This window comes from Phanerochaete carnosa (assembly GCF_000300595.1).
Source record: "Phanerochaete carnosa HHB-10118-sp unplaced genomic scaffold PHACAscaffold_6, whole genome shotgun sequence".
Classification (NCBI taxonomy): domain Eukaryota; kingdom Fungi; phylum Basidiomycota; class Agaricomycetes; order Polyporales; family Phanerochaetaceae; genus Phanerochaete; species Phanerochaete carnosa.
This window is the reverse complement of record NW_006767633.1, coordinates 329,535-353,088: the sequence shown is the minus strand read 5'-3', so window position 1 is coordinate 353,088 and position 23,554 is coordinate 329,535. Positions and strand designations below refer to the sequence as shown.

The window sequence follows — 23,554 nt, the reverse complement described above, 5'->3', positions numbered from 1 at the left end:
TGTTCGTTTACTTTCGACGCTCAGTGTATGTTCTACTATTAGCTCACTACACGACCTGAAGGCGTTGATACAATTGGATGTGGGGTTTCGCGCGTCGATGGTCGAATATTTTACACCAAAAATGGCGCTATTCTTGGTATGTTTCGTTCATGGTGATGTTGGTCGGAGTTTCGCTTGCGGTGCTCAGCGCTTGGTTATATCCACTGCAGGTCACTCGCGATACGTCGATGAACTTGAAATTAAGAAGACACTACGTCCTGCTGTCTTTCTGGATTGGAGCAATTGCAGCCGATACATTCCGCTTAGCATGCACATCGGCACCAACTTTGGGCAGCGTGGTTTCACCTTCGACCTACGTCACTTCATAGAAAAAAGTTACTGGCGGAAATTTCGACACGGCGCGATGTCGCTGCCCGTTGAAATTGTGACAATAATCGCCACCTTCGCTGCGTCGGCCATCAGAAAGTCAGTAACCTCCGTTCGCGTTCAAGTTGAGGTCCGCTGACGCACACTTCCACAAATGTCCAGCACCTCCCACACAAGGTGCGCATAGGCGGCGAAGTCACTCGACCGGTCACGGCACCCAGTCTGGCTTTAGTCCTCTCGTCTCTGGGCCATCGTCTCCAGCAGTCCCGGTATATCAGCTGGTCTAAAACTCACGAGAAGAACATTGCGGTGCATATGCAAGAAGCACCACCACGAGTCGAGACCGGAATCTCAGCTCTCCTTCGTCCACTCCGAAACCTTGGATCCCTGCACTTGCATCAGATAGAATTCCAGTCCTTGACACAGCTCTTTCGCGTCATTCGGGGCCTACCCCGGGTGCGAGAAATTCATCTCGAGGATGTGGAAGTCCTGAAGGCCCCGGAGCGCTTTTACTGGCCACCGTCGCTTATTCTTACAGAGCTGCAGGTTCTCAGAATAGTGGATTGCAGCGTACCGGCACTTGCAATTCCAGCCCTTGCCTCGCTTGGAATTCGAGGCAAGCCAGGCCCCCATCTCTTGCACCGTCGCCGATCATCCAACGGCATCTCATTGCACCACGACGATGAACATGCCATCCTGGAAATAGCTCAAGCTCTAAGTCATTTGCGTACGCTGCTAGGCGATAATGCCAGACAGATGCAGTATAACCTCATTCTTGGTGGCGAGCAAGAAGATCAAGCCATTGAGTATATGCTGGGTAAGATCTCTTGGACACCTGAACGAGTTGCTACGATTCTCATCTGTATTTCTGAAACTTGTGCAGTTTCATGCAATAGCTTCACAATCAGCATCGAGGTCGCGCAAACGCAAGAGTCGGACTTTTGGCGTATCGAGGCGGTCACCATCTTGCCTGGTCCCAGCGAGCCCCTTTCCGCAAGAAAAAAGGATCAGAAGTTGACACTTGCATTTTTGGATGCTTCACTCGCCGATATATCAAGACAAGTTAGCCCTCCGCTCACATTTCCATGCCAGCTCCGGTATTGGAGGTTCAATATTTCCCTTAAAATGCCGCTACTTTTCATGCGCAGGAAAGAGTACGCTTCAGCTAATTATCACCGTCCAAAACACCAGTCATCTTCACATTCCCTCACCTCCTTCCTCAATCTTACCCATCGACAAGTTTGTCACAGTAACTTTCTCGAGCTCGTCTCCCAGACAATGCCCCCACCAACCTCCTGAACAACTTGAAGCCTCGCTCGCCACCGACCCATGCCAAGACAATGTCCCCAGCTCCCGTAGCCTCTATGCCACCTCTGCGTCTCGCACCCGCCTAGTCGCGCTCCTCCCCCCCGCCCGCGCTGCTGGCGTTCGAGGACCAGTCGACCACTCCGCGAGCTGGCCTCTCCCACACCGCCACGTCGTCCGTATAGAATAGCACGCCAGAAGCGCCTTCTTGCGGCCATCCCGGCCGGGCCCGATATGAGCCATCTTAGGAGCTCCTGCCTCGCCTCGCCGCGCTCGAGCACGACTCGCATGATGAGGACACCGGTGCACTCGCCGCGCTGCCCAGCCGGCCGCTCGTGCTGTCTAGCCCTTGCTCTTCGAGCTCGCAGTCTCAAGAGCGCCCTGGTACACCTTGCGAATTAAGGAGCTCAGCGATGGCGAGGGACCAGGTTGGAGATATGAGGTTGGAAGCGCAGGTTGTTACGGGGGCCCCGGGTGTGGGAGCGCACGCCAGAGTCGGCGCGAAGGTCACAGCGTGATCGTGGACGCAATGGGAGCTGGAACGGTGCTGCCTCGTCTGCGCGGGATCGCAATCAGGAGGAATATATAGCGCGGGTCGCAAGGGATGGACGAGTTCCTGCTTATATATTATTCTGAGTTGATGGAAAATATAAAGGTTCGACGAGCCATGTCATGCTGAGTGCAACACCGCACGTCTCTGATCATAGCACCGAAGAGGACAAAACTATGACCACGCGCCATAATCGCCAACAAGCCACCGGACTGGAAGCCGGACGCTCAGATACGCGCTGATTACGAGAGCTAAGAGACGTTCATTCGGTCTGGCATTAGAATACTACAACAGGGCCGCAGTAGGTGAGGACATTGATTGAGCGCAAAGGGGGTGAGATACTCGACATGCGAACAAATGTATCCATGTCTATACCCAACATCCGGAGGTAAGTGGCGGCAGGTGGCAGCAGAGCGACACAAAGAATTTCTTATACTGTGAAGCAGCCCTTCTCCGAGAATCGAAGTGACTTGGCGTGGCGCGCTTTGTTTCACCGGTAGATCGACCTGTTACGGCATGTTCAGCAGCAGATAATAACGAGTACGAAACTCACGCACGCACCGGAAGGTACCAGATGCTTTGTTAGACCATACCAAATGCCGCACGAGCATGTCCAGGCCGACAAATGAAAATGGTAGTGGTGCACATACGATACACTGCAGCTCCAACCATCTACCTAGACGCTCCTGGCTAAGGAGGTACGTCTGCTCACAGAGCGCATGGCGATGTGCCAATAAGCTAGGAGTCGAGCAACATGCGTGATGCCGCAATGGCAGAGATGAAAGTTGCATGTCGTTGGGCTGAGAGTGCCAAGGGTTTCGTCGCAGAGGAGCATCTTCGATTTCGTGACGAGGATAAATCTGGGGCTGAGACACATGAGTACACTCCTCGCCAGATATGCCAGGCTTGAGGCCGAAGGCACCGCTCAGACCGATACACGCAATGGAGGACGCACCAGTTGAATGCATTATCACTGACTACCCATCAGCGGGGTGCGTACACACAGCCCTAAGGAGCCTCCTGGGCCAGTTGCTGCGATGCGGCGGTGCGATGTCTGGCAGGAGCAAAGGCCTAGCGCGATAGCATAGGGTGCAAAAAGGGCAGCGTCAAACGCGCGAGTGCAATGTAGCTGTTACGAGCGATGGCGAGATTCTGTACTTGAACAAGTCATGGTGAGCCTCCGCAGGATGGATGGTGCAGAAGAAGCTTGAACGCGTGCAACCGTCCGAGGGTGCTGGATGAACGCAAGGCCCATGGAAGGTATGCGTCCTGCGGAGCAGTGTTGTCAAATGGACTGATGACACCGGAGCGGCAACTCCTTCAGATTTCCGCCCCTCTCTCTGAGGATTTCAGGCATTGTAGAAAGGTCGAAAGTCAGAAGCAAGACCACAGAAACAGAGACAAACACTATGGGTACTCGCTGACTTGCTTCGGGGTCCGAGGTCAATGAGAACACCAGTGAATATCGAGCGGTGTCCGGGGGAAACGATCGCGGCGGTATGTTTCGTTCCCGGATCACGTGACTGTACCACACGTTGTATTTGGAACTTTGGAAGGCTTCAAGTTCTTGACATGCCATCGCAGCCCATAAAAATGCGCCGTAGGCTATACACGGGACAACGTATATCTATATTGTTTAGCGCAGGCTAACATCAACCTGACTGGCCACTGTAGCATTTACAGCGCCGCACAGGCACAGGCAACTTGACACCGCAGCAACAGCCGCTCCCTCTCCTATCGAACGACTCCCCCAGGAGCTGATAGACCAAGTAATTGACGAGCTCCGCGAAGAGAAGCAGTCTTTGAAGAGCTGCTCGCTGACTTGTCGACGCTGGCTGTCACGCAGTTTCACGCATCTCTTTGCGTCCTGCACCATTGTGCACCGGCAGGAAGATGTCGACCTCATCCTCGCGATACAATCTGTGGAGCGCATAAGTAGCAGCATAGCCACGCTGACTTTAACCTTTCAATCCTTTGACCATTTTGGACTAATCAAAGCCCTGCCGAGACTCCTCCAGCTCGTCGTGCGCGGCCTGGGATCCAACCGTGTTGACATACTTGCCCAGGCATACACTTGCATGCCTAGGCTGAAATCCACCGGACGCAGCCTTGCCCAGCTGGACGTATGTAATGCGCCAGAATTCCTGGTGGAGTGGCTACTGCAGCTATTCGATGCGGTCGACGTGCTCCGGCTGCGGCACATCACGAACACGAAGGCCGCGGCTCTCCGTCGCGACATCCACGTTGTCAAGCATCTCGAGACCGCACGCGTCGACATAGACGTCTTTCCTCACCTTTCTGAAATCCTCGAATGCACAACGCTTGGAGAGCTAGCGATAGATGTCAACGGCCTCGACAAGGACAGTTCGGAGGCCGTTCTGAACAATTTCGTACGAAAGTTCGGACATAATCTTCGAGCCTTCCGTTACATCAATTGCTCAAAAGGATTGTATCGCCTTATCACCCGTAAGCACTACTGATTGGTCCGCATGCTCTCCCGCGCCGACAACTATATTTCCAGCTAATCCACCCGTGTTGCATGCCTACAAAACTATCGCGTCGGTTACGCTTACGACCAATGCGTTCACCCCTGGTCGAGGTTCTGCTCGATGTGAACGGGTCCCCGTCTTCTTGGAGTCGCTGCCAGCATGCATTCCCCATGTCAGACTTACATGGGACAACGACGCGGATTTGAGGGAAAACGTGGGGCAGGTCGATTGGCGTGCGATCGGCCGGAAGCTTGACGCATATGCGAGCCTCAGTTCCGTAGAGATTGGCTGCATACAACCTGTGCCGGACCATGCACTCTTTGTGAATCATGCTTCTGCACGGGCTACGGTACTCGAGAGGTTCCCAGAGCGGCTGAGATCCATCACTGTGTTTGTTTGAGAACGGCTTTACAGGCTCATCATAGCCGACATTTTTGGCACTATACATTATAATCATTACAGTATCTCGATGCAATATTTGACTTTCACTATATAGCATGCGCTTATCTACGATGCCTACGTAAATTTAGCAGATATTTGTATTTGAGGCGTCGTAGCCCACGGTCAGTGTATGGCGGCCTCGCAAGTGGGCGGGTAGCGCGGGCTTCACCCGGTTCCGCCAGGTGCACACCATGCCACGGCTCGCGGGTAGCTGTACGAGAAGCGTGAACTGTACACTTCGCAGCGTGCCCATCAGCTGCGGGAAGTGCGCGATGGGAGAAGGCTCAAAGAAAACTTCGAAATCAATGGGTTCAAGGCGCAGATGCAGGTGGCGCAGTGTCTCGGGTGCATGCGCGAGCACTTTGTCGAACGATTTGAACACAGAGCCAACTTTCGAAGGGAACTCCAGCTCGAGGGTCTCGAGACGGACCAGCGAGCGTAGCGCAGTGAGAGCGCTGCCCCCTATGAGACGGCTCGTCAGTAGTGAAAAAAAAATCAAGACTGATGGATATGAGCTGACTGCGGTCGAGGTATCCAGTGTTCAGGGACAGATGAGTTATATTCTTGCATGTTGTTTCCAAAAAGACATTGAATGACGCAAGAAAGCTCTCGCCATCCCTGTACCAGGTCCAACTTCTCTCTCCAAGCAACGTGACTTTCTTCAGCGTCGTGGGCTCGACGAAGGCTTGCAGGACCGCCAGGGTGTCGCTCTTGACCTCTCGTAGCGTTATCTCTTCAATACCGTATATTCGGCTGCCAGACCGCTGAGCTTTGGACACTGCATCACCTCGGCGATCGTTCTCCGGTGTGTGCATCACACAGAGATGGAGGATGCTAGTGAACACCGAAAGAATGCCCACCAACGAACCGATGCCTTGCCAGGACAGCTTCAGCGTCCCTCCAAACGCAGTACGCTCCTCGATATGCAGAACGGGCAAGCCCCCCTCCAGATGCAGCACCTCGAGTTGCGGGAGACGGCGGCACATGCAGAGCACCGCGCTGGGCAGGCCCTCCCACGAGAACTCGATGCGGAGCTCGCGGACGTGTCGACGGAGGCGCTCTGAGCGGGCGACGAGATCGTGGAAGATTGTGTAGTCGTACCACATCGGTCTGTGGCCGTGGGGCGTGGCGTGCGAGTCGCATTGGGACGTACGGTTCACGACGACACGCCGCAGAAGGCGCCCGGACGCGTAGGACATCCAGGCGCGGCAGACGAGGCTCGCCTGACACAGGCTCGCGGTATCGAGTAGGTCGATGATGGGCCAAAAGAGGTCTTGCGGTAGCTCTGCCCATATCTCAGACATCTTTGCGTCCCGAGAGTGTGGTCGTGTCATTGTGGTTTCTGCAGCGTGCAGCTTGGGAACGAGGAAGCCGGTGGTCGGGGTCTGTGCGCTTCTCGTCGGGCTCCTGCAGACCCTGAGCACCGCTGACCGTCTGAGGCGGCCATTGCCAATGCACTCATGCTCCCAACATTGCGACTTTTCGATGGGCTGCAAATATTCATCGTGGCTTGGTGAAACAATTTTATCAGAATTTGTACTACTTTTTATTCATACAAATCTGGTTCAGCCGTCAACATAGTCTCATGGTAACTCGCCGCACGGAAGTGGACATTGGATGCATACCGTACTGCGAGACGATAGGGAACTTAGCAAAGCTCGACGCCACTATGGCCAGCGGCGTAAGCATGAGGTAGTACGAGAATCACATAATCTCTCGAGGTTTAAGTACACCTTAAAGACACTGATGCTTGTGTCAGACCACCATATGCTGGTATCTAGAAGAGTAGAAAACCGAGTGTCATATACGAGCGCTGATTCCGTGCGACCGTATTATTTAGAGGCTATTTAAGAGTACATTTATGGTACATAACAGCTCCAGATTATAGTGAAGGTCTGTCCACTAACCAATTTTTTTCTCCCTTCTAGCTATTGATAGTATTTCCACAAAAAAGTGAGACAATTACATAGCGCAAGAAAGACAGCGTTCGTCAGAGGATACCCACCGTGCCAGTGGCGGCGTTCCGCATTGATCGTAAGCCCTTTGCTTACTGCGATTATGATATGGGAGTATGCAATATATCTAGAAAGCTTTGTGGCGTTCAATAGGCGTTTTTTGGGATATAATACGGCGTCCCCAGATACTGACTTTGACCTATATTCTGTCTGTAGGTGGCGGGAAGCCTGGAACATGCACTTTCCCCGCAATCACGTGCACTACCCTGTCGGGAGACGCCGAAAGCTGTCCATGTGCTCTTGATGCTTTGTTCGTAGAACGCTGCTATTGTACTAGATTGTACTGTACGTTTGCATACCGACAGCGGCGCGTACTAGTGCATCAGCAACAGTGTGATCTCTATCACGAGATATATCTATACCGGTGTAAGCGGATAAGCGGCATCCGCTTACGTCGTTCACAGATGTCCTCTTCGCTCCCGCATCTTGAAGGAAGATTTGACCCAATCGATATATAAGACGCGTCTCTTCCGTTCTAGGACTGCACCCAGTCACTTCTTGCGTCTTATCACCTACGGTCCATATACAAGCACAATGGCCCCGGCTAGAGTCGGCATCATCGGCGGCGGAATCGCAGGCCCTGTTGTTGCTGCTCTGCTGAAGCTTAAAGGCTATGAGCCCGCCATCTTCGAGCGCCTTGATACCATCTCTGAAGGTGGAATCGGTATAGGGTAAGTTGTCTTGCTCTGCCGCAGGTGCCCCATATCCCAACACTTAATACCGTACAGCGTACAACGCAATGGTCTCGCAGTTCTCCACCGCATCCCTGGTCTCGCCGAGTCTCTTGGGGGCAAGGCACTCGACTATTTTCACTTCTACAGCGTCCTCCCCGAGGACAAGGGCGTTCTTGCCGAGCTCGACAGCCCGAAGCGCAGTAGAGAAGCTGCCGGCTACGGTACAATCGGCCTCCGTCGCAGCGAGCTCCAGCGCGGGCTCGTCCGGGGCGCAGAGAGCACTGGCGTCGAAATCAAGTGGAACCATCATCTCGATAGCCTAGAGCAGACCGAGGATGGTGTTCTGCTCAAGTTCACAAACGGCGCAGAGGAGACCGTGAGCTTCGTCGTCGGATGCGACGGCCTGCACAGCGACACGCGGAGATCCCTGTTTGGCGAGCAGCCGGCGGACTTCACTGGCTTGTCTCAAGTACGTCTAATCACGATGCTCATGCATTGTTCTGACCGCTACTGTAGACTGGTGGATATGCTCCGATGCCGGAAAGTTTCCGGGGCAAGTCTATGGCAATAAACGTGTATGGCGATGGGGCGCACTTGATTGCCATCCCTATTGACGATGAATCAATGGGCTGGGCGTGAGCATTTTCCACGAACCTTTTACCAGTCACATATCTCACTGTCTAAGCTTTTCGCAGAATTACTGAACGCGAGCCGGAAGCAAAGGAGACGTGGCGTGCCATGGACGCCGCTGCGGCTGAAGAGTTCAAGAAGAACTCGCCAGTCGCCCAGTGGGACTATGGTGCGGGAGAAATAGTCAGGAATGCTACAACCGTCACGAAGGTCTGTGTACACCGCGCCTTGTGCCCAATTATGTTTCTAAAAACAGTATCAGTATGGCCTATACGACCGCCCCGAGCTCCAGACATGGCACCAAGGACGAGTAGTCCTCATCGGCGATGCCGCCCATCCGACGAGTCCTGTAAGCTTCTAGAAACCGCTGTGTGAACTTTCGCTCACCCATCGCGACCAGCACCTCGGCCAGGGCGCGAACCAGTCCATGGAAGACGCTGGAATGCTCGTCGATCTGCTCGAGAAGCACAGTCCCGGTGGCGAGCCGCCGCTGACGTCTGTGCTCGATACGGTCTTCACGGAGCTCGAGGCGGCGCGCATCCCTCGCACGTCCCAGCTGGTCAAGCGGGCGCGAGAGCAGGGCGAGACGCGCGTCGTGCACGGCGTGCAGGCGTGCATCGACCGCAACAATTGGTACCGCAAGCTGCTTTCTGATGAAACTTTGCTCAGGCAGAGATTTGGAGCGTGAGGCGACTGCCATGCTCGCTGACTCGGATGTTGTGGAAACATCCCCTTGTGCACAAGCTCTTGATCACAAATACAATTGTATGAGATAGTGCTGTAACATGAAGATGAACATGAAGCCCAAAGCAGACGATAACGCATCGAAGTTTGCCACACCCACGAGCCGGGGACCACGCACCTATGTGACGAGAGTGCGTCTCGAGCGGCGAGTTCGAACTCAGGCTGCCTAGAAGTCTCGCTTTTACAGCAATTCGCGACAATACAGGCGTCTGGACGACATGAAGTACTGCTGAAACACTGTACAGACATATCGAGCTCGGCTTGATGAATCTAATGCTACCGTAAACGTGATCAATTCTCGAGTTCAGAATACATCGCCGCAACGCAGGCCGCTGAGAGATTCGTCGGCTCAGGCTCTATCACGTGAAGGCACAGGAGAGGTACCCACACCGTCTCAGAGAGTGCAACCTCGCAATTCATGCGCAGCTGTATTTCCTTCTTTGCTTGACGCTCGTGAATCTTGAAGCCGTCGCGCGCCCTCGGAAAGACAGCAAGGGTGAACCCAGCCACACGAGCCCACCCAAGCTGGGTGCGAATGCGGGAGCACGCCAAGTCAAGCTCCTGCAAGTTGTGATGTACGGCTGGTGTCTCGTCGTAGGAGAGAGGCTTGGGCGTGTCGATGGAGTCGGCGATGGAGATGGAGAGCCTGCGTAGGGACAAGCAATGTTGCGCAAACGGATAGAGATCATCAATGTAGATGTATGGATCGGAATACGCTTGTCCCCCATAGCTAAGGTTATATCCCAAGACCAGTTGCTCCAGCCTAGGCCAGGCGATAGCCATCTGTATAATGTCCTCTGGAAGGGGATGAATGCGCGGGTGTTGAATATCTAGGAGTACAAGATTGGATAGCGCAGTCAATGGCAGCAGAGCTGTGCCTGAGAGAACGTCAGAAGTCTGCAGCGCGGCGAGATCGTAGGAGCGTATATCTAGCGCTTGAAGGCGGGTGAACTTAGTAGGTATGCCTGCCGCGTCGGCTATATGATACGTGTAGAGACTAGGTGCCGGATTCGTGTTGGGGATGTGTCGCAGGTTTGCATGGTCACGCACTCTGTCGATGAGGATATCAATGCGCTCGATTGATGGCAGCAAAGCGATGCGCAAAAATTCTACAAGGTGTTCACCGCGGCAGTTTAAGAGAAGTCTCCGGACGACTGGGAAGTGGAGGGTCCTCAAAGCCGATATAGCCTCCGACCCGGTGCACAGAAACAATGTCCACAGCTCCAGGCGCTTTAGACCTGGGAACGTGGTCAGATGAGCAAGTGTAGACGGTGAGACAGGGATAGAGGTCTCCAGGCAGTCAAGCCTCTTGCACAAGGCTAACAGAGCAGCTTGCTCGGTGTGGAGGAGGATTCTACGTACGGGTCGGCGCTCGATATATGCGGGGCTTTACGTGTGGGGAGGGAACGGCCGATGACTAAACTCGATATCTAAACGCGTAACTAAGCTCGATGAACGATCTAATAAAACTCTTACTTAAATGCTCGTGCCCGCGCTCGTCGCGGGCGAACCTCGTCTCGCGCTCTCGCGAGTGTATTCTCGATGCTCTTAGGATGTGCCCGAAGCTCGGAGGGGCAGACTTTAGAGGTGAAGGTGGGGGAAAGGGGAGCTTGCTCCATTCGACGGCGGGAGGTCGCCTTTAATATACATGCGAGCGCTGCTCCGCTGCCGTGCTCTCGGCCGGAGGTCTATGTGTACGGAAAGTGAAGGTAAACGTTAACGAAAGGGTCTCTATTGGGGAAGAACCTGCGAATGCGATGGAAAACGAAGTAGTGGCGTCAGGCTTCGGGAATGGCGCGCCGCTCCGACAGGCGATGACTCGGCACGCTCGCGCACAGCGGGCCCCTATTTACATGCGCGTTCCTGCCGCCCTCAGGTCGCGGGGTACTCCGTCACTTGCGGCGTCACTTACGTCCTGTCTTCCTGGTCATGCCACCGTCCACCATCTGTGTACATGCGGAAAGAAGGTAAATGTAAGTTCTTGGTGTTGGCGCTGAAAACCCTTCTACATCGGCTGCTGGAATTGCCGGGTCTCCGTCTATCAATCGCATGATGCACAAGGCGTTCAGCCGCTGGGCGCATAGATGTAATTTCGGGAGTGCTTTTACAAGGGCTGCAGTGGTCCATCCCCAGCTATCATAGCTGGTGATATCTGGGTGAAGAAACAAGTCCACGTGTGGTGCAAAAAGGGAGTGCACGGCAAGCTCCTGAAGATTGGGTAGTACAGGTCTCCCGTTGAAGTTGCAGCGTAGGGCCTCTGCAAGTCCTGCGGTGGCGGATTCGACTTCCTGAGTTGGTGCGTACTCGGAGCAAATGGTACACAGGTAAACATGTTTCACAAGCTTTGCATGGTGGATAAACCTACTCCATTCGGGAGGAGAGGGTATCCTCAGGACCCCATCGAAACGAGACAGCGACTACACTCACAATTACAATCTTGAGTGAATCATCAATATACCTCGCTACTTCCTTAGCTTCCACGGTATCTGCTGGCAAACAGAAAAGCAGTTTCTCCAGTGCGTATGGTGTGCGTGCCCACAGCACGTCCATGGCCGGCCCGTAGAATGCACGACAGGTCAGGGCGAGGTGGAGCAGATTGGCGTCTTCTCCGAGAAAACAAAGGGCTAATGATTCAACAATCTCGTCGATATGTAGACAGGGATACATGCTGAGCGCGGAGGAGGCTGGCGATTGTACGCGGCGGGATGAGTCCAACGGCTCCGACGGTCGCCCGCGTTTGGAAGTGTCATCAGTCGTTCGGGGCCCGTTCGGGGTCCCGACTTGGGTCTCTGACGTGACCTCTGATTACGTCATTGCTCGCGACCACGTGGCCGCAGGTGGGGGCAAGGCCCGCGGCGAGCAGCTTTCAACGCACCATCTCCTATCGGGTGCGACGGTGAGTGCATATCAAAGTAACTACTAACTCTCGTACTTATAGTCTCGTTAGATATGTCAGGATTTCCCAAGAAGACGCTGGCAGCTCTTTCAGCCATAGTGCTGTTTGGTACGGCCTACTCGTTCGTGTACGGCACATACATGGACACGTCGGATCCACTGCTCACTCATCTTCCACACCTGCTGCACAAGACACATTACTTTGCGACAAAATCGAACATTCTAAACGTCCTCTTCGTCAAAAAACTCTGGGCCTGGACGTCTGCAGCGTTCGTCGCTTTGTACGTGACCAGCCCGGTGAGTCTCCAGACACGAGACCGGATCTACAAGTACCTTGCCGAAACCGCAACGTGGCTCCTCTTTACTGGCTGGTTTTTTGGACCGTCTCTCTTTCAGCGTTTCACCGCCTCAACTGGCGGAGAGTGTATCATGCACTTACCGTCAGGCGCGGTCGTGACCGTCCCGCACGAATTCTGCTATCAAAGGTCGGCACTCTCCACCACGACGCACCCCGAGCTGTTTCAAGCCTCTATATCTCCACCTGACAAGACTTGGTCGCAAGTTCCGCGACTCCGCAGAGGACACGACGTCTCGGGACACCTGTTCCTCCTCACGATGACTATCCTTTTCCTGACCGAGCAAGTATCGTACTCGTTTCGCCGGATGCAGGCGGCCGGTGGACACCCAGAGGCAGCATGGTCGACACTACACAAGTGGGCAGTAGCATCTGCCGTTGCTGTGATTGCCCTCAGCTTCTTCGCGACCTACACTACGAGCGTGTACTTCCATACCCCCTTGGAGAAATTGTCCGGGTTCTGTGAGTGTAGCCCATCCGCTCGTCTCTTGTCAGGGCTCTGAGCTTTTTTTCAGTGCTCGGCGTTGCTGGCTATGCAGTCACGCGCACTGATTTCTTCGTACAATCGCTTCTGTAGGGGCTCGCCCCGTGCAGTCATAAATTTGAGTATATCTTGGTACGTGCCGCAGAAACCCCACCCACCGAAAAGCACTAACTGTTTACTAAGTGACGACTAGTTATTATCTGCCTTGTAGTGCACATGATGCGAGCAGTTACGAGATAAGCAGCACCCGGGCTTTGAGAGATGCTGAAACATCGATGTGCCCAGACGCTTCTTGAGGCCACTGTGAGGGTGCGATCTGGTCTTCTTCGGAGATCCGACATATCCGACCTCGCGCCTTTGAACAATCATCAGACACAGATCAAAGGGTGGATGGACACTTGCAATGCAAAATCTGCTTTTGATCCAGCTTGATGTAGGTCGTAAAGAGACAGCTCAAGATAATGCCTGTATTTCCTTGTTTTACTTGATGAAGACTGAGCGGGTTTGTGATGATTGATAGCTTGAGCTGGCATAACTTACGCCGGCCCTGTTCCTTCGCTGAATCCACCAGATGCTTCAAGACACCTATCACCTGTTGCATTTTGAGATCTAAAAGTCAATCAAGATACATCGTCCCATCCCTTGGTCCATGGTGCTGTTACCCGCCTCTGGACCGGGTACTCGGCACCGATGGGCTTTCCCTACTGAGTATGGGGTGCGAATGGCGTCGACGAGAACGTGGCATGGTGAGCAGATGCAGAAAATATTATTCAGAACATGAGAGAGTAACATATCGTTGTGGGACGCGATCCGACTGCGACACAGAAGTACTAACTTACCGAGATGTGCGCCCAAACCTACCTCGTTTCCCTCACACTCAATCACCGTCTGCGCCGATACTTATTGTGGTGGCACCCTTGAGATAAGGCCACTGGTGGTCGAGGGGTCATATTCCGGCCCCTCTCTGACGAGACGTTCACTATTATTTTACCTGTGAACCTCGTCAGCCGGAACAAGCGCCAGCTTCGTGGCGTCATTCAATGACGCTCACTTACCACAGCCAATAGCTCTTGTTCAGTTCGTCACCGCCATATTCGTTGCTATAAACAGACGTCGGATAAGAGGGTATGTCGAGATCCGCAAAATAAGGGGATGCTCCTTTGTGAGTTAGGAAGCTGTGCAGACAGACGCGTTGCCGGTGGACCTTTCCTTATTCGGTTGTTCAAGTTTGCCACGACCACGACCAACGACAACATTCCATTGTTCTCGCATTTGTCATCCAGCCACGATCAAAACGTGACATGCAACATGATCGTGCTTTTTGGCCACTCTCAGAGCCCACATATAGATCAGGCTCAGGCTGGGACGTGTTCCACCCGTTCCGCCCAGTATGCTGCCCTCCCGTTATTCTACTACTAGAAACCGAACTAAACTTCGAGATCACACACGCCAGAGGTCGCAACCTTCATCGTACACACCCACAAACGCGCCCTTATCAGAGCTTCGGAACGCTCTCCTCCAGGACCTCGATGAAGCGGTCCCTCTCGTCAGCGTCGAATTCTTTCAAGATAGTCTGCTTCCAGATCTTCCATTGAACGTCGATGTAGACGCAGTCATCAATAGACTGGCAAGGAGGGAGACATACAGCAAGGGGCGCTGGAAGTACTGGCCCCAAGACCCTGCAGTTTCGGACAAAACGCCTGAGGGTGTGGTAACCAATGAAGACGTTGTGTTCGCGCATATCGCCACCCTGTCGAACGACGTCAAGGAAGCTTGCGTTATTACTACTCACGGCCTGACAGATCGGGACGTCAAATCTGTGCTCAAGTGTAACCCGTCGTGTATTCCACATGCAAGCAGCAGGCAACATCGCAAGAACACACGACCGGACGCTTACGCGCTACTCAAAAGCTACGACTCTGATATTCACTGGTGCGACGTGGCTATACCTGGAGAATTCAAGAAGAAGTCTGGACAGCCACAGAAGCAGGATGTATGTGTTGCTCTTAATTCATCCTTATACTTTCGATATCCTTACTCTGCGTTTACAGAACTACGAGAAAGTCCTCTGGTCGATGCACTGGATCATGCAAGAAGATGCACGGCGTAGATTCGTTTTTGGTTTTACAATTGCCAACACTTCGATGCGCATGTGGTTTTGTAGTCGCTCCGAAGTGCTCGTCTCCGAGGAGTTTGACATCATGGCTGTGAGTTACTCTCCCATGTTATGCCGTCTGATATTTACCCTCGAATTAGAATCGCCGCGCATTGGTCGACTTCCTCATACGAATCACGTTTGCAACACGCTTGCAGCTGGGATACGATGAGACCATCGTTAGGTGCCCCGGACTGACGGGTATGGATGTGTCCGTGGTCTACGAAATTGCTGTCAGATCGGACAACAAGCAGAAGCCCCCGATTAAGTGGTACCGTACGGTCCGGCTTATTTCTGAATTAGGCGCAAGTACTATCAGGGGGCGTGGCACCCGCGTGTGGGAGGTCGTCGAGCTTGACAAGCCCAGTGGACAAGCTGTCGGGCTGAGGACGTATGTCGTGAAGGACATCTGGCTCGACAAGGGTCGCAGGTCCGAGGGTATTGCCCTAGAGGAGCTCTACAAGAAAGTTTCCGGCACCGACGCCGAAGACATTTTCAAGAAGAGCTTCATGACTACTCGACGTTACGGCGATGTGTATGTCCACGGAAGGCGCCCCGACATCACGGATTGTTTCAAATTATCTCGGCTCCAGTCCGCCCCACTGCCTTCGTGTCCCGAATTTTTGCGCATTCCTATTGGTCCGGAGCCCCTGAAAGTTGTCACAACGCGTCAAGGGACAGTCACAGTTGCGAACCAGGCTGGCAACTTCCCCAGACAGTACACTCGATACTCTGATAAGGTTCATCATCGTGTCGTTTTCAATGAAGTCGGGAAGCCAATATTTCAAGTGAAGTCGCTGCACAAGGCTTTCAGTCATATTGGTCAGGTGTTTCTTGGTGCGTGGTTCGCTCCGTTTGCTGCTCCCGTGCTGACGTGCCTCAGGTTTGATTGTCTTGCATAAGCTAGGCTGAGTACATCGAGACATCAGTTACGGCAACGTCCTCATTGTCGGTGATCAGGCGAAGATAACCGATCTCGAATACGCCAAAGAAGAAAACGACAACTCCGAGCCCCACGATATACGGACGGTGCGCCTTTTGTAGTAGCTGTAGCGTAAACCGTGTGCTAACGTCTCTCAGGGCACTTTATACTTCATGTCCACCGAGGTGTACCGACATCGCTACCAGCACCGATCTTTCGTTGCTGGTCCTGGTCCTGGACCTGCACCGCCCGCACCTATCGACTTAAACACAGACTTCACTGCCCTGTCTGACGCGGAAGAGGATATTGAAGCACCCATACAAGCATCCGATGCAGTCGATTCTCTATCGACAGTCGCCTTCCGCTATAATCCACTGCATGATCTGGAATCCCTGTTTTGGCTTTGTTTATTCCTGCTGCTCGGAGCGACCTTCAAGAACGACAAACACCATAGTCCCTCTCAGATCGCCGGATTTGGTGCGAAACAAGAAGCGCTCTACCACCGTGTCTTCAATGACTTCTCCGAGAGGATTGAGATTATGGTGGAGGGTACAGCCTTTTCGGGGTTATATTCCGACCTGCATCCAACGGTCTCCGCCATCATGACACACCTGGAAAGCATGCGCATCGTCCTTGTCGATGCCTTTGTGACTATGAACGCTGATCGTCCAGTCCCTTTTTCTGTCGGTCCAGAGACAGCTGGCAAGATGGGCGCGTACGTCAAGCCTATCATAAAAAGACTCCGCGAGCATGATTTGGAGATCCTTGTTGAGGAAGACTTCAGGCCACGAGTACCGGGATGACAAGCTGACCGCGGCGGACCTGCGGTGGGCGCGAAATCGGAGCATATCGCCGTCCCCCAGGGAACCGGCGAGGTTGAAAACGGTGGCGATACAGGCGTTGATTCACAAGCTCTGCAGGGTAGTGTCGAGGTCGATCCCTGCAGCAATGTCGTTCAATCCTCTGAGAGAGTTACGCGCTCGGGGACCAAGAAGCAGTTTAGATCTCAGGCGAACACCGCGACAAGCAGCCAGGAAACTAGTGCCGACGGCGTTGCACCCTCTCGCACGCGCGAAGGTCAGCTCGTACACAAGCCGCAAAAGCTGCGGGGCAGGAGCTTGCTGTTCCGTCCTCGTCTCGCATGTCCACGCGCTCGCAGACGGCTAATAACGCAACGGGATCTCAGTCGACGGCTGCTGCTATCAAGAAGACGACTACTCGTGGCGGAAAATCATCCACTGGGAAGACCACTCGACCTTCGCGTCGCGGTAAAGGGCTGTGAAGGCCTAGGCACCGTTGATGAACCGATGAACCGCCATATCCTATGTGTTCTTCTCTACACTACGAGAATTTCATGTTGTTTATCCTCCATGACACGCATGTCCGCAATACAATTACATGTCATCGCGCAAACTCGAGAGATCAGCCACCACTGAATACGAATTTCGAGACGAAATTCCGTGGTTTTTGTTGTATAAACGAGGGTAAGTATAGCGTATAACGGGGCCCAAGGGTTAGACAAGGTACAATCACTCCAACGAAAGCATGTGCTACGATTCTCAGGGAGTGAAAACCGATAGAAAATACCTTACCACCGTCGGTCAAGAGGGCTCATCTGACCCCCGTAGATTGTGTGACTAATTTTGAACGCCTGCGGCATCTCATTGCCGCCCGAGTGAGCACTTTTACAGAGCAGAGAACATACCAGGTACAGTAGTGTTAAATTCACGAGTATCGTACATTATGCACTTTCTTTCTTTTTGTCATAGCTGAAGCCGCTTATTCGTCGAGCCAGTCGAGAAACTGGGGCGTAAAGTAGGTGAGGATGAGCGTGCAGCCTGCGCGGAGCATGCTCTCGCACGTCTCGAAGGCCATCGTACGAAGGTCGTACACGCCCGCCCGCGCACCAGCCACGACCATTGCGTATTCGCCAGAAACCTGGTAGCAAGCGAGGGGGTGGTCCGAAGCAAGCTGCGCTGCATCCTGGATGATGTCGAGGTACGGCAGCGCGGGCTTGACCATGATAATGTCTGCACCCTCTGCAACATCGCGTTGCTGGCGAGCATGTCAGCTTTATCGAAGTGAGGACTTAGGAAGACCACTCACGATGGCGCGCCGCGCTAAGCCCTTGCCCTGCGGCGGGAGCTGATAGCACTTGCGGTCGCCAAACGAGGGTGCACTGCCCGCAGCGTCGCGGAAGGGGCCATAAAGTGCGCTGGCGAACTTCGCGGAGTAGCTCATGAGCGTGCAGCGATTCCCGAAGCCGGCATCGATAAGTGCACGCTTGATGGCTTTGATGCGGCCGTCCATCATGTCGCTCGGCGCGACGCAGTGTGCGCCTGCGCGGGCGTATGCGAGCGCGACCTCAGCAATGCGGGTTGCAGATGGCGCAGGGTTGATGCTTCCGTCCTCGTTCAGGATGCCACAATGTCCATGCGAAGTGTACTCGCACAGGCAGACGTCGGTAGCGATGTAGAGAGATGGATAGAGAGCACGGAGCTTCTTAATCGCAAGGATAACGGGGCCTTCTGCATCATCTGCGGGGGTACCACTTTCGTCCTGCACACATAACAAAAGGTCGGGGTCGCTTCAATAACGGAATGACACGCATATACGTACCTTAGGGACCTTAAGCGGTACACCAAAGATGATGACGCTCTTCAGACCTTTTTGCACCAACGGACCAATGAACTCTTCGAGCTTATTCACGCCCCATCTGCACTGGCCGGGAAGTGAGGAGATCTCGACGTGTGCGTCGGGGTCGTCTGTTATGAAGATCGGGTACATGAGCATCGCCTTGGTCAGGGTGCGCTTTGCCTGCCAGGTGCGAGAGAGTGGATGCTGGTAGCCTCCCTGGAGTACAGAACTGTATCGTCCGGGTCGTCAGCATCGCCAACCGTAAAGGAAGAGCAAGAAACATACGAGATATCGAGCGAAGCCATGGCAGACGAGAGAAGGGCGTTCGGAACGGAATAACTAAGTTAGTTCTAATTCGAGGGCGTGAGCCTTATATATAACAGCAAAAACTTTTTTCGGGGATCTAGGTAATGGCGCGAGCGGTGGGAAAAGTGAAAGAGGTGGGAGAGGTATGTTGACGGTGAGAGTTGCGGTCAAGGCGAATGTGAAGTAGCCGACGATTTCCGCGCCACCTTTTCCAGCCCAGCTTTATGTCTCCGCGTATCTGAGCGGTGTTGCAACGGAAACCTCGTGGAAAAGGCAAGTGAACAGGAACAGGAACACGTGGGTGAGAGAGACATATGGAGGAGAAGGAGCAGGAGGAAGACGTATCTAACGTCACAAATTCATTTCTCAGACTTCTTTCGCACTATCAGAAAACCGCAACAAACGCTATGATACCGTGCGTGATTCCGTGATTACTCGGATAGAACTATGTGGTGAGAAGCTTATACGCTTTGATATATCTCAATGCTGGGTATCTTAACGAGAAACCTCAATCCCAGCCACCTCGACTTCGGAGGTCTCAAGACTCAGCACCTCTTGTGAACGACGCAAGATGGTTCGGAGGAGACTTTATCTTTGTGTCAATAGTAAAAAGCGCCATGCGCCCCGTTAACTTGACTCGTGTGCTGGCTATATGCACTTGACAAATGGGACAGTCCGTCGTGCTGCTGAGAGTGTGCACAAGAGGGCCGGGCCTCAGCTGAATTACACTTGCTTACTTTTACTTATGCGTTAGACGCCATTATAAGGTAAGGCTAGCTAAACTAACTTGCACTACTTACTTATCATCTTATGGTCATTTCTTACTTGCAACTTCGGTTAATTAGCGGCCGGCAAATTCTCCCAGCCGACTAGTCATACCGACTTCGCCACTTGCGAGTCATCTCGTCCGCAGGGCGGCCTGTTGTTTACCTATATAAGCTCTAGAGGCCTACAGTCCTCCGGTATTCCTAAAATCGGCAGAGATGTCTTTCCCCTCGCACGATCGTACGCCATCGCCCGCTTTCTAGCCCAAGTTTCGACTCGTCTGACCACTTCTCATCTAGTCACTGCTCCCTTCAACTTCCCTAGAGAGGAGGAAAAGGTCATCGCCTACTGGAGAGAGATCGACGCCTTCCAGACAAGCTTAAAGCTCTCTGAGGGCCGCCCCGAGTACACTTTTTACGATGGTCCGCCGTTTGCGACGGGATTGCCACATTATGGCCATTTGCTTGCTGGGACCATTAAGGTGCGCGATTCGATTCTGTCACAACAACGCAGTGCTAATTGTATAGGCTGCAGGATATCGTAACAAGGCACGCGCACGTCAGCGGACACCACGTTACAAGACGTTTTGGCTGGGACACGCATGGTCTGCCCGTCGAACACGAAATTGATAAAAAACTCGGCATCACTGGACGCGAAGACGTTACGAAGATGGGAATCGACAAGTACAACGCCGAATGCCGCGCCATCGTCATGCGCTACTCGTCTGAATGGCGGGCAACCGTTGAGCGCATGGGCCGCTGGATCGATTTTGACAACGATTACAAGACGCTCAATATCTCCTTCATGGAGAGCGTGTGGTGGGCATTCAGCGAGCTGTTCAAGAAGGGCTTCGTCTACCGTGGTCAGAAGGTCATGCCCTATTCGACTGGTTGCTTGACTCCGCTGTCGAACTTTGAAGCTGGTCTTGCTTACAAGGACGTCAGCGACCCTGCCGTCACTGTCTCTTTCCCTCTTGTTGACGATCGCAAGACATCGCTTTTGGCTTGGACAACCACCCCGTGGACACTGCCCTCCAATCTCGCGCTTTGTGTCCACCCAGACTACACTTACATCAAGATCCACGACGAGCAGCACGACCAGAACTTCATTTTACATGAGAATTTGCTCAAGACGCTCTACAAGGATCCGAAAAAGGCCAAATTCAAGAAGCTCGCTACCTTCAAGGGCGCTGACATGAAGGGTTGGCGCTACGTCCCACTTTTCGAATACTTCACCGAGCAGTTCGAGGATCGTGCGTTCCGCGTCGTCTGCGATACATACGTTACCGCCGAGGATGGTACCGGTGTCGTTCACCAGGCGCCCGCGTTTGGTGAGGACGATCACCGCGTCTCCCTCGAAAACGGTGTACTCCGCGCGGACGAGATGCCACCGTGCCCCATAGATGACGCAGGCCGCTTTACCAAGGAGGTCTCCGACTTCGCCGGCCAGTATGTCAAGACTGCGGACAAAGACATCCAGAAGGTGCTCAAGGTCAAAGGCCGCCTCATTGTCCAGTCGACACTCAACCACTCGTACCCGTTCTGCTGGCGGTAAGCCGCATATACACGTTGAACTTGTGCTTTTAATAACCGTAGAGCAGGTCTGGCACTCCGCTCATCTATCGCGCCATCCCGGCCTGGTTCGTGCGCGTAACGCCGTTTGTGGACCAGCTCGTGGAGAACAACAAGCAGACGCGCTGGGTGCCGCAGAACGTGGGCGACAACCGATTTGGAAATTGGCTCGCGAACGCGCGCGACTGGAACATATCCCGAAATCGATATTGGGGCACGCCGATCCCTCTCTGGGCGAGCAAAGACCTCGAGGAGATCGTTTGCGTAGGCTCTGTCGAGGAGCTTGAGCGGCTCTCGGGCGTAACTGGTATCACGGACCTCCACCGTGACAAAATTGACCACATCACGATCCCATCGCAGAAGGGCAAGGGTGTCCTCCGTCGCGTGGAAGAGGTCTTCGACTGCTGGTTCGAGTCCGGGAGGTATGTTTGCGGTTTATGGGCATCTCAACCAACTGGCCCTGACCAATCTACTAGCATGCCATACGCTCAACAACACTATCCCTTCGAGAACAAGGACAAGTTTGAGAATGGTTTCCCAGCAGACTTCGTATCTGAGGGCATTGACCAAACCCGTGGTTGGTTCTACACCCTGCTCGTTCTTTCGACACTCTTATTCGACAAGGCGCCGTGGAAGAATCTTATTGTCACCGGTCTTGTCCTCGCCGCGGACGGCAAAAAGATGAGCAAGAGTCTGAAGAACTACCCGGACCCAAATCTCATCATAAATGAGTACGGTGCGGACGCGACGCGCATGTTCCTTGTCAATTCCCCCATCGTGCGCGGCGACAACCTCCGTTTCCGCGAGGAAGGCGTCCGGGAGGTTATCTCGCGCGTGCTCCTACCATGGCTGAACGCATTCCGATTCTTCCTTGGGCAAGTGCAGCTGCACCGCAAGACGGGCTCGTTTGACTTCCAGTACAACGCGCACGCGCCGGTGTCGAATAATGTCATGGATCGGTGGATTCTCGCGCGCTGCCAGTCGCTCATCAAGCTCGTGCGCCAGGAGATGGCCGCGTACCGGCTGTACACAATCATCCCGCGACTGCTCGACCTCGTCGACGAGCTCACGAACTGGTACATCCGCTTCAACCGCCAGCGTCTAAAGGGCGAGGACGGCCGCGAGGACACGATTGCGGCGATGAACACGCTCTTTGAGACACTCTTCACGCTTTGCCGCACCATGTCCTCATACACACCTTTCCTAACCGAGAACATCTACCAGTCCCTTCGGTCATTCATCCCTGAGGACCCCGCCGCTGGTGACGCCCGCTCGGTTCACTTCCTGCTTTTCCCCGCGGTCAAGGAAGAGTACTTTGACGAGGTCATCGAACGCCAAGTTAAACGCATGCAGACTGTCATCGAGCTCACGCGTGTACTCCGTGAGAGGCACAACCTCTCGCTCAAGGTTGGTCTGGGAGACTTTCGTATATTGAACGCTCGTCGCTAACCAATCCCCGCGCAGACGCCGCTCAAAGAGCTGCTCGTGTTCCACCCCGACCAAGAATGGTTAGACGACGCGCGCTCGCTGCAGCGTTATATCCAGTCTCAGCTCAATGTGCGCGACGTCATCTTCACCTCGGACGAGGCGCAATCGGGCGTGCGCTACCGCGCAGTGGCGGATTGGCCCGTGCTGGGGCGCAAGCTGCGAAAGGACATCGGGCGCGTGAAGAACGCATTGCCGAACGTCCCGAGCGAGGCTATTAAGCGCTACCGCGAGACAGGCACGCTTGTCGTCGACGGCATCGAGCTCGTCGAGGGCGACCTCGCCGTGCAGCGCTACATTGAGCTCCCCGCAGGCGCGGAGGCGCAGTTCGCGACGAACACGGACAACGACGTCGTCGTCCGGCTCGACATCCAGATCCACCTCGAGCTCGTCGGCGAGTGGCTCGCGCGCGAACTCGTCAATCGCGTGCAGAAGCTCCGCAAGTCCGCCGGTCTGCAGGCGACAGACGACGTCGACGTGTTCTACGTCTTCGAGAATGAAGACGCCGCGGCAGACATCGCCCAGGCGATGCAGGAGCACGGGGATAGGATCCACCGCACCGTGCGTAGCGTGCTCAAGCCCGCCGGGGAACGCCATGCGCGCCAGGAGTTGCTCATCGAGGAGGAAGTCGAAATCGCGGATACAAAGCTCACGCTATCGCTCGCGCGCCTGCTGATCGTTGACAATGCGTAGATTACAAAGTAACAAAAATGTACTATACTATATGTGCTCATAGAATACAAGTTTCTGGAGGCTCAGGTGCTA

General features: G+C 53.9%; 9 protein-coding genes across 9 annotated transcripts; 6 read left to right on the top strand and 3 right to left on the bottom strand.

Annotated features, from left to right (window-relative positions):
* Positions 1-2,480: 2,480 nt before the first annotated feature.
* PHACADRAFT_257447 (uncharacterized protein) lies at positions 2,481-3,572 on the bottom strand. Its single transcript, XM_007396591.1, has one exon. It carries the CDS (start codon positions 3,187-3,189, stop codon positions 2,731-2,733), a length of 459 nt encoding a protein of 152 aa, XP_007396653.1. The 5' UTR covers positions 3,190-3,572; the 3' UTR covers positions 2,481-2,730.
* A 527-nt stretch (positions 3,573-4,099) lies between these two features.
* PHACADRAFT_257445 (uncharacterized protein) lies at positions 4,100-5,146 on the top strand (the record flags this gene model as incomplete). The annotated part of the gene is made up of 2 exons (XM_007396590.1): positions 4,100-4,687; positions 4,743-5,146. Coding segments are annotated over 2 exons (912 nt in total), but the record flags the coding sequence as incomplete, so codon positions are not given.
* A 2,293-nt stretch (positions 5,147-7,439) lies between these two features.
* Positions 7,440-9,306, top strand: PHACADRAFT_145467 (uncharacterized protein). The gene is made up of 6 exons (XM_007396589.1): positions 7,440-7,837; positions 7,895-8,309; positions 8,357-8,475; positions 8,536-8,680; positions 8,733-8,819; positions 8,871-9,306. Exons 1-6 carry the CDS (start codon positions 7,701-7,703, stop codon positions 9,156-9,158), a joined length of 1,191 nt encoding a protein of 396 aa, XP_007396651.1. The 5' UTR covers positions 7,440-7,700; the 3' UTR covers positions 9,159-9,306.
* A 48-nt stretch (positions 9,307-9,354) lies between these two features.
* PHACADRAFT_184959 (uncharacterized protein) lies at positions 9,355-9,997 on the bottom strand (the record flags this gene model as incomplete). Its single annotated transcript, XM_007396588.1, has 1 exon — positions 9,355-9,997. One exon carries the CDS (start codon positions 9,995-9,997, stop codon positions 9,506-9,508), a length of 492 nt encoding a protein of 163 aa, XP_007396650.1. The 3' UTR covers positions 9,355-9,505.
* Positions 9,998-10,812: 815 nt separating this feature from the next.
* On the top strand, positions 10,813-11,224 carry PHACADRAFT_257443 (uncharacterized protein). Its single transcript, XM_007396587.1, has one exon. It carries the CDS (start codon positions 10,972-10,974, stop codon positions 11,209-11,211), a length of 240 nt encoding a protein of 79 aa, XP_007396649.1. The 5' UTR covers positions 10,813-10,971; the 3' UTR covers positions 11,212-11,224.
* Positions 11,225-12,163: 939 nt separating this feature from the next.
* On the top strand, positions 12,164-13,041 carry PHACADRAFT_162317 (uncharacterized protein; the record flags this gene model as incomplete). The annotated part of the gene is made up of 2 exons (XM_007396586.1): positions 12,164-12,926; positions 12,980-13,041. The coding sequence occupies 2 exons, from the start codon at positions 12,164-12,166 to the stop codon at positions 13,039-13,041; spliced, it is 825 nt and encodes a 274-aa protein (XP_007396648.1).
* A 1,207-nt stretch (positions 13,042-14,248) lies between these two features.
* Positions 14,249-17,432, top strand: PHACADRAFT_209774 (uncharacterized protein; the record flags this gene model as incomplete). Its single annotated transcript, XM_007396585.1, has 8 exons — positions 14,249-14,336; positions 14,402-14,941; positions 15,000-15,155; positions 15,205-15,977; positions 16,033-16,132; positions 16,184-16,816; positions 16,889-17,102; positions 17,212-17,432. Coding segments are annotated over 8 exons (2,590 nt in total), but the record flags the coding sequence as incomplete, so codon positions are not given.
* A 234-nt stretch (positions 17,433-17,666) lies between these two features.
* On the bottom strand, positions 17,667-19,104 carry PHACADRAFT_257440 (uncharacterized protein). Its single transcript, XM_007396584.1, has 4 exons — positions 18,948-19,104; positions 18,645-18,891; positions 18,132-18,584; positions 17,667-18,080 (listed from the first exon to the last, which is right to left on the bottom strand). Exons 1-4 carry the CDS (start codon positions 18,965-18,967, stop codon positions 17,805-17,807), a joined length of 996 nt encoding a protein of 331 aa, XP_007396646.1. The 5' UTR covers positions 18,968-19,104; the 3' UTR covers positions 17,667-17,804.
* A 743-nt stretch (positions 19,105-19,847) lies between these two features.
* PHACADRAFT_257438 (uncharacterized protein) lies at positions 19,848-23,546 on the top strand. Its single transcript, XM_007396583.1, has 6 exons — positions 19,848-19,973; positions 20,033-20,214; positions 20,268-21,283; positions 21,334-21,726; positions 21,781-22,711; positions 22,769-23,546. The coding sequence occupies exons 1-6, from the start codon at positions 19,952-19,954 to the stop codon at positions 23,480-23,482; spliced, it is 3,258 nt and encodes a 1,085-aa protein (XP_007396645.1). The 5' UTR covers positions 19,848-19,951; the 3' UTR covers positions 23,483-23,546.
* The last annotated feature ends 8 nt before the right edge of the window (positions 23,547-23,554 follow it).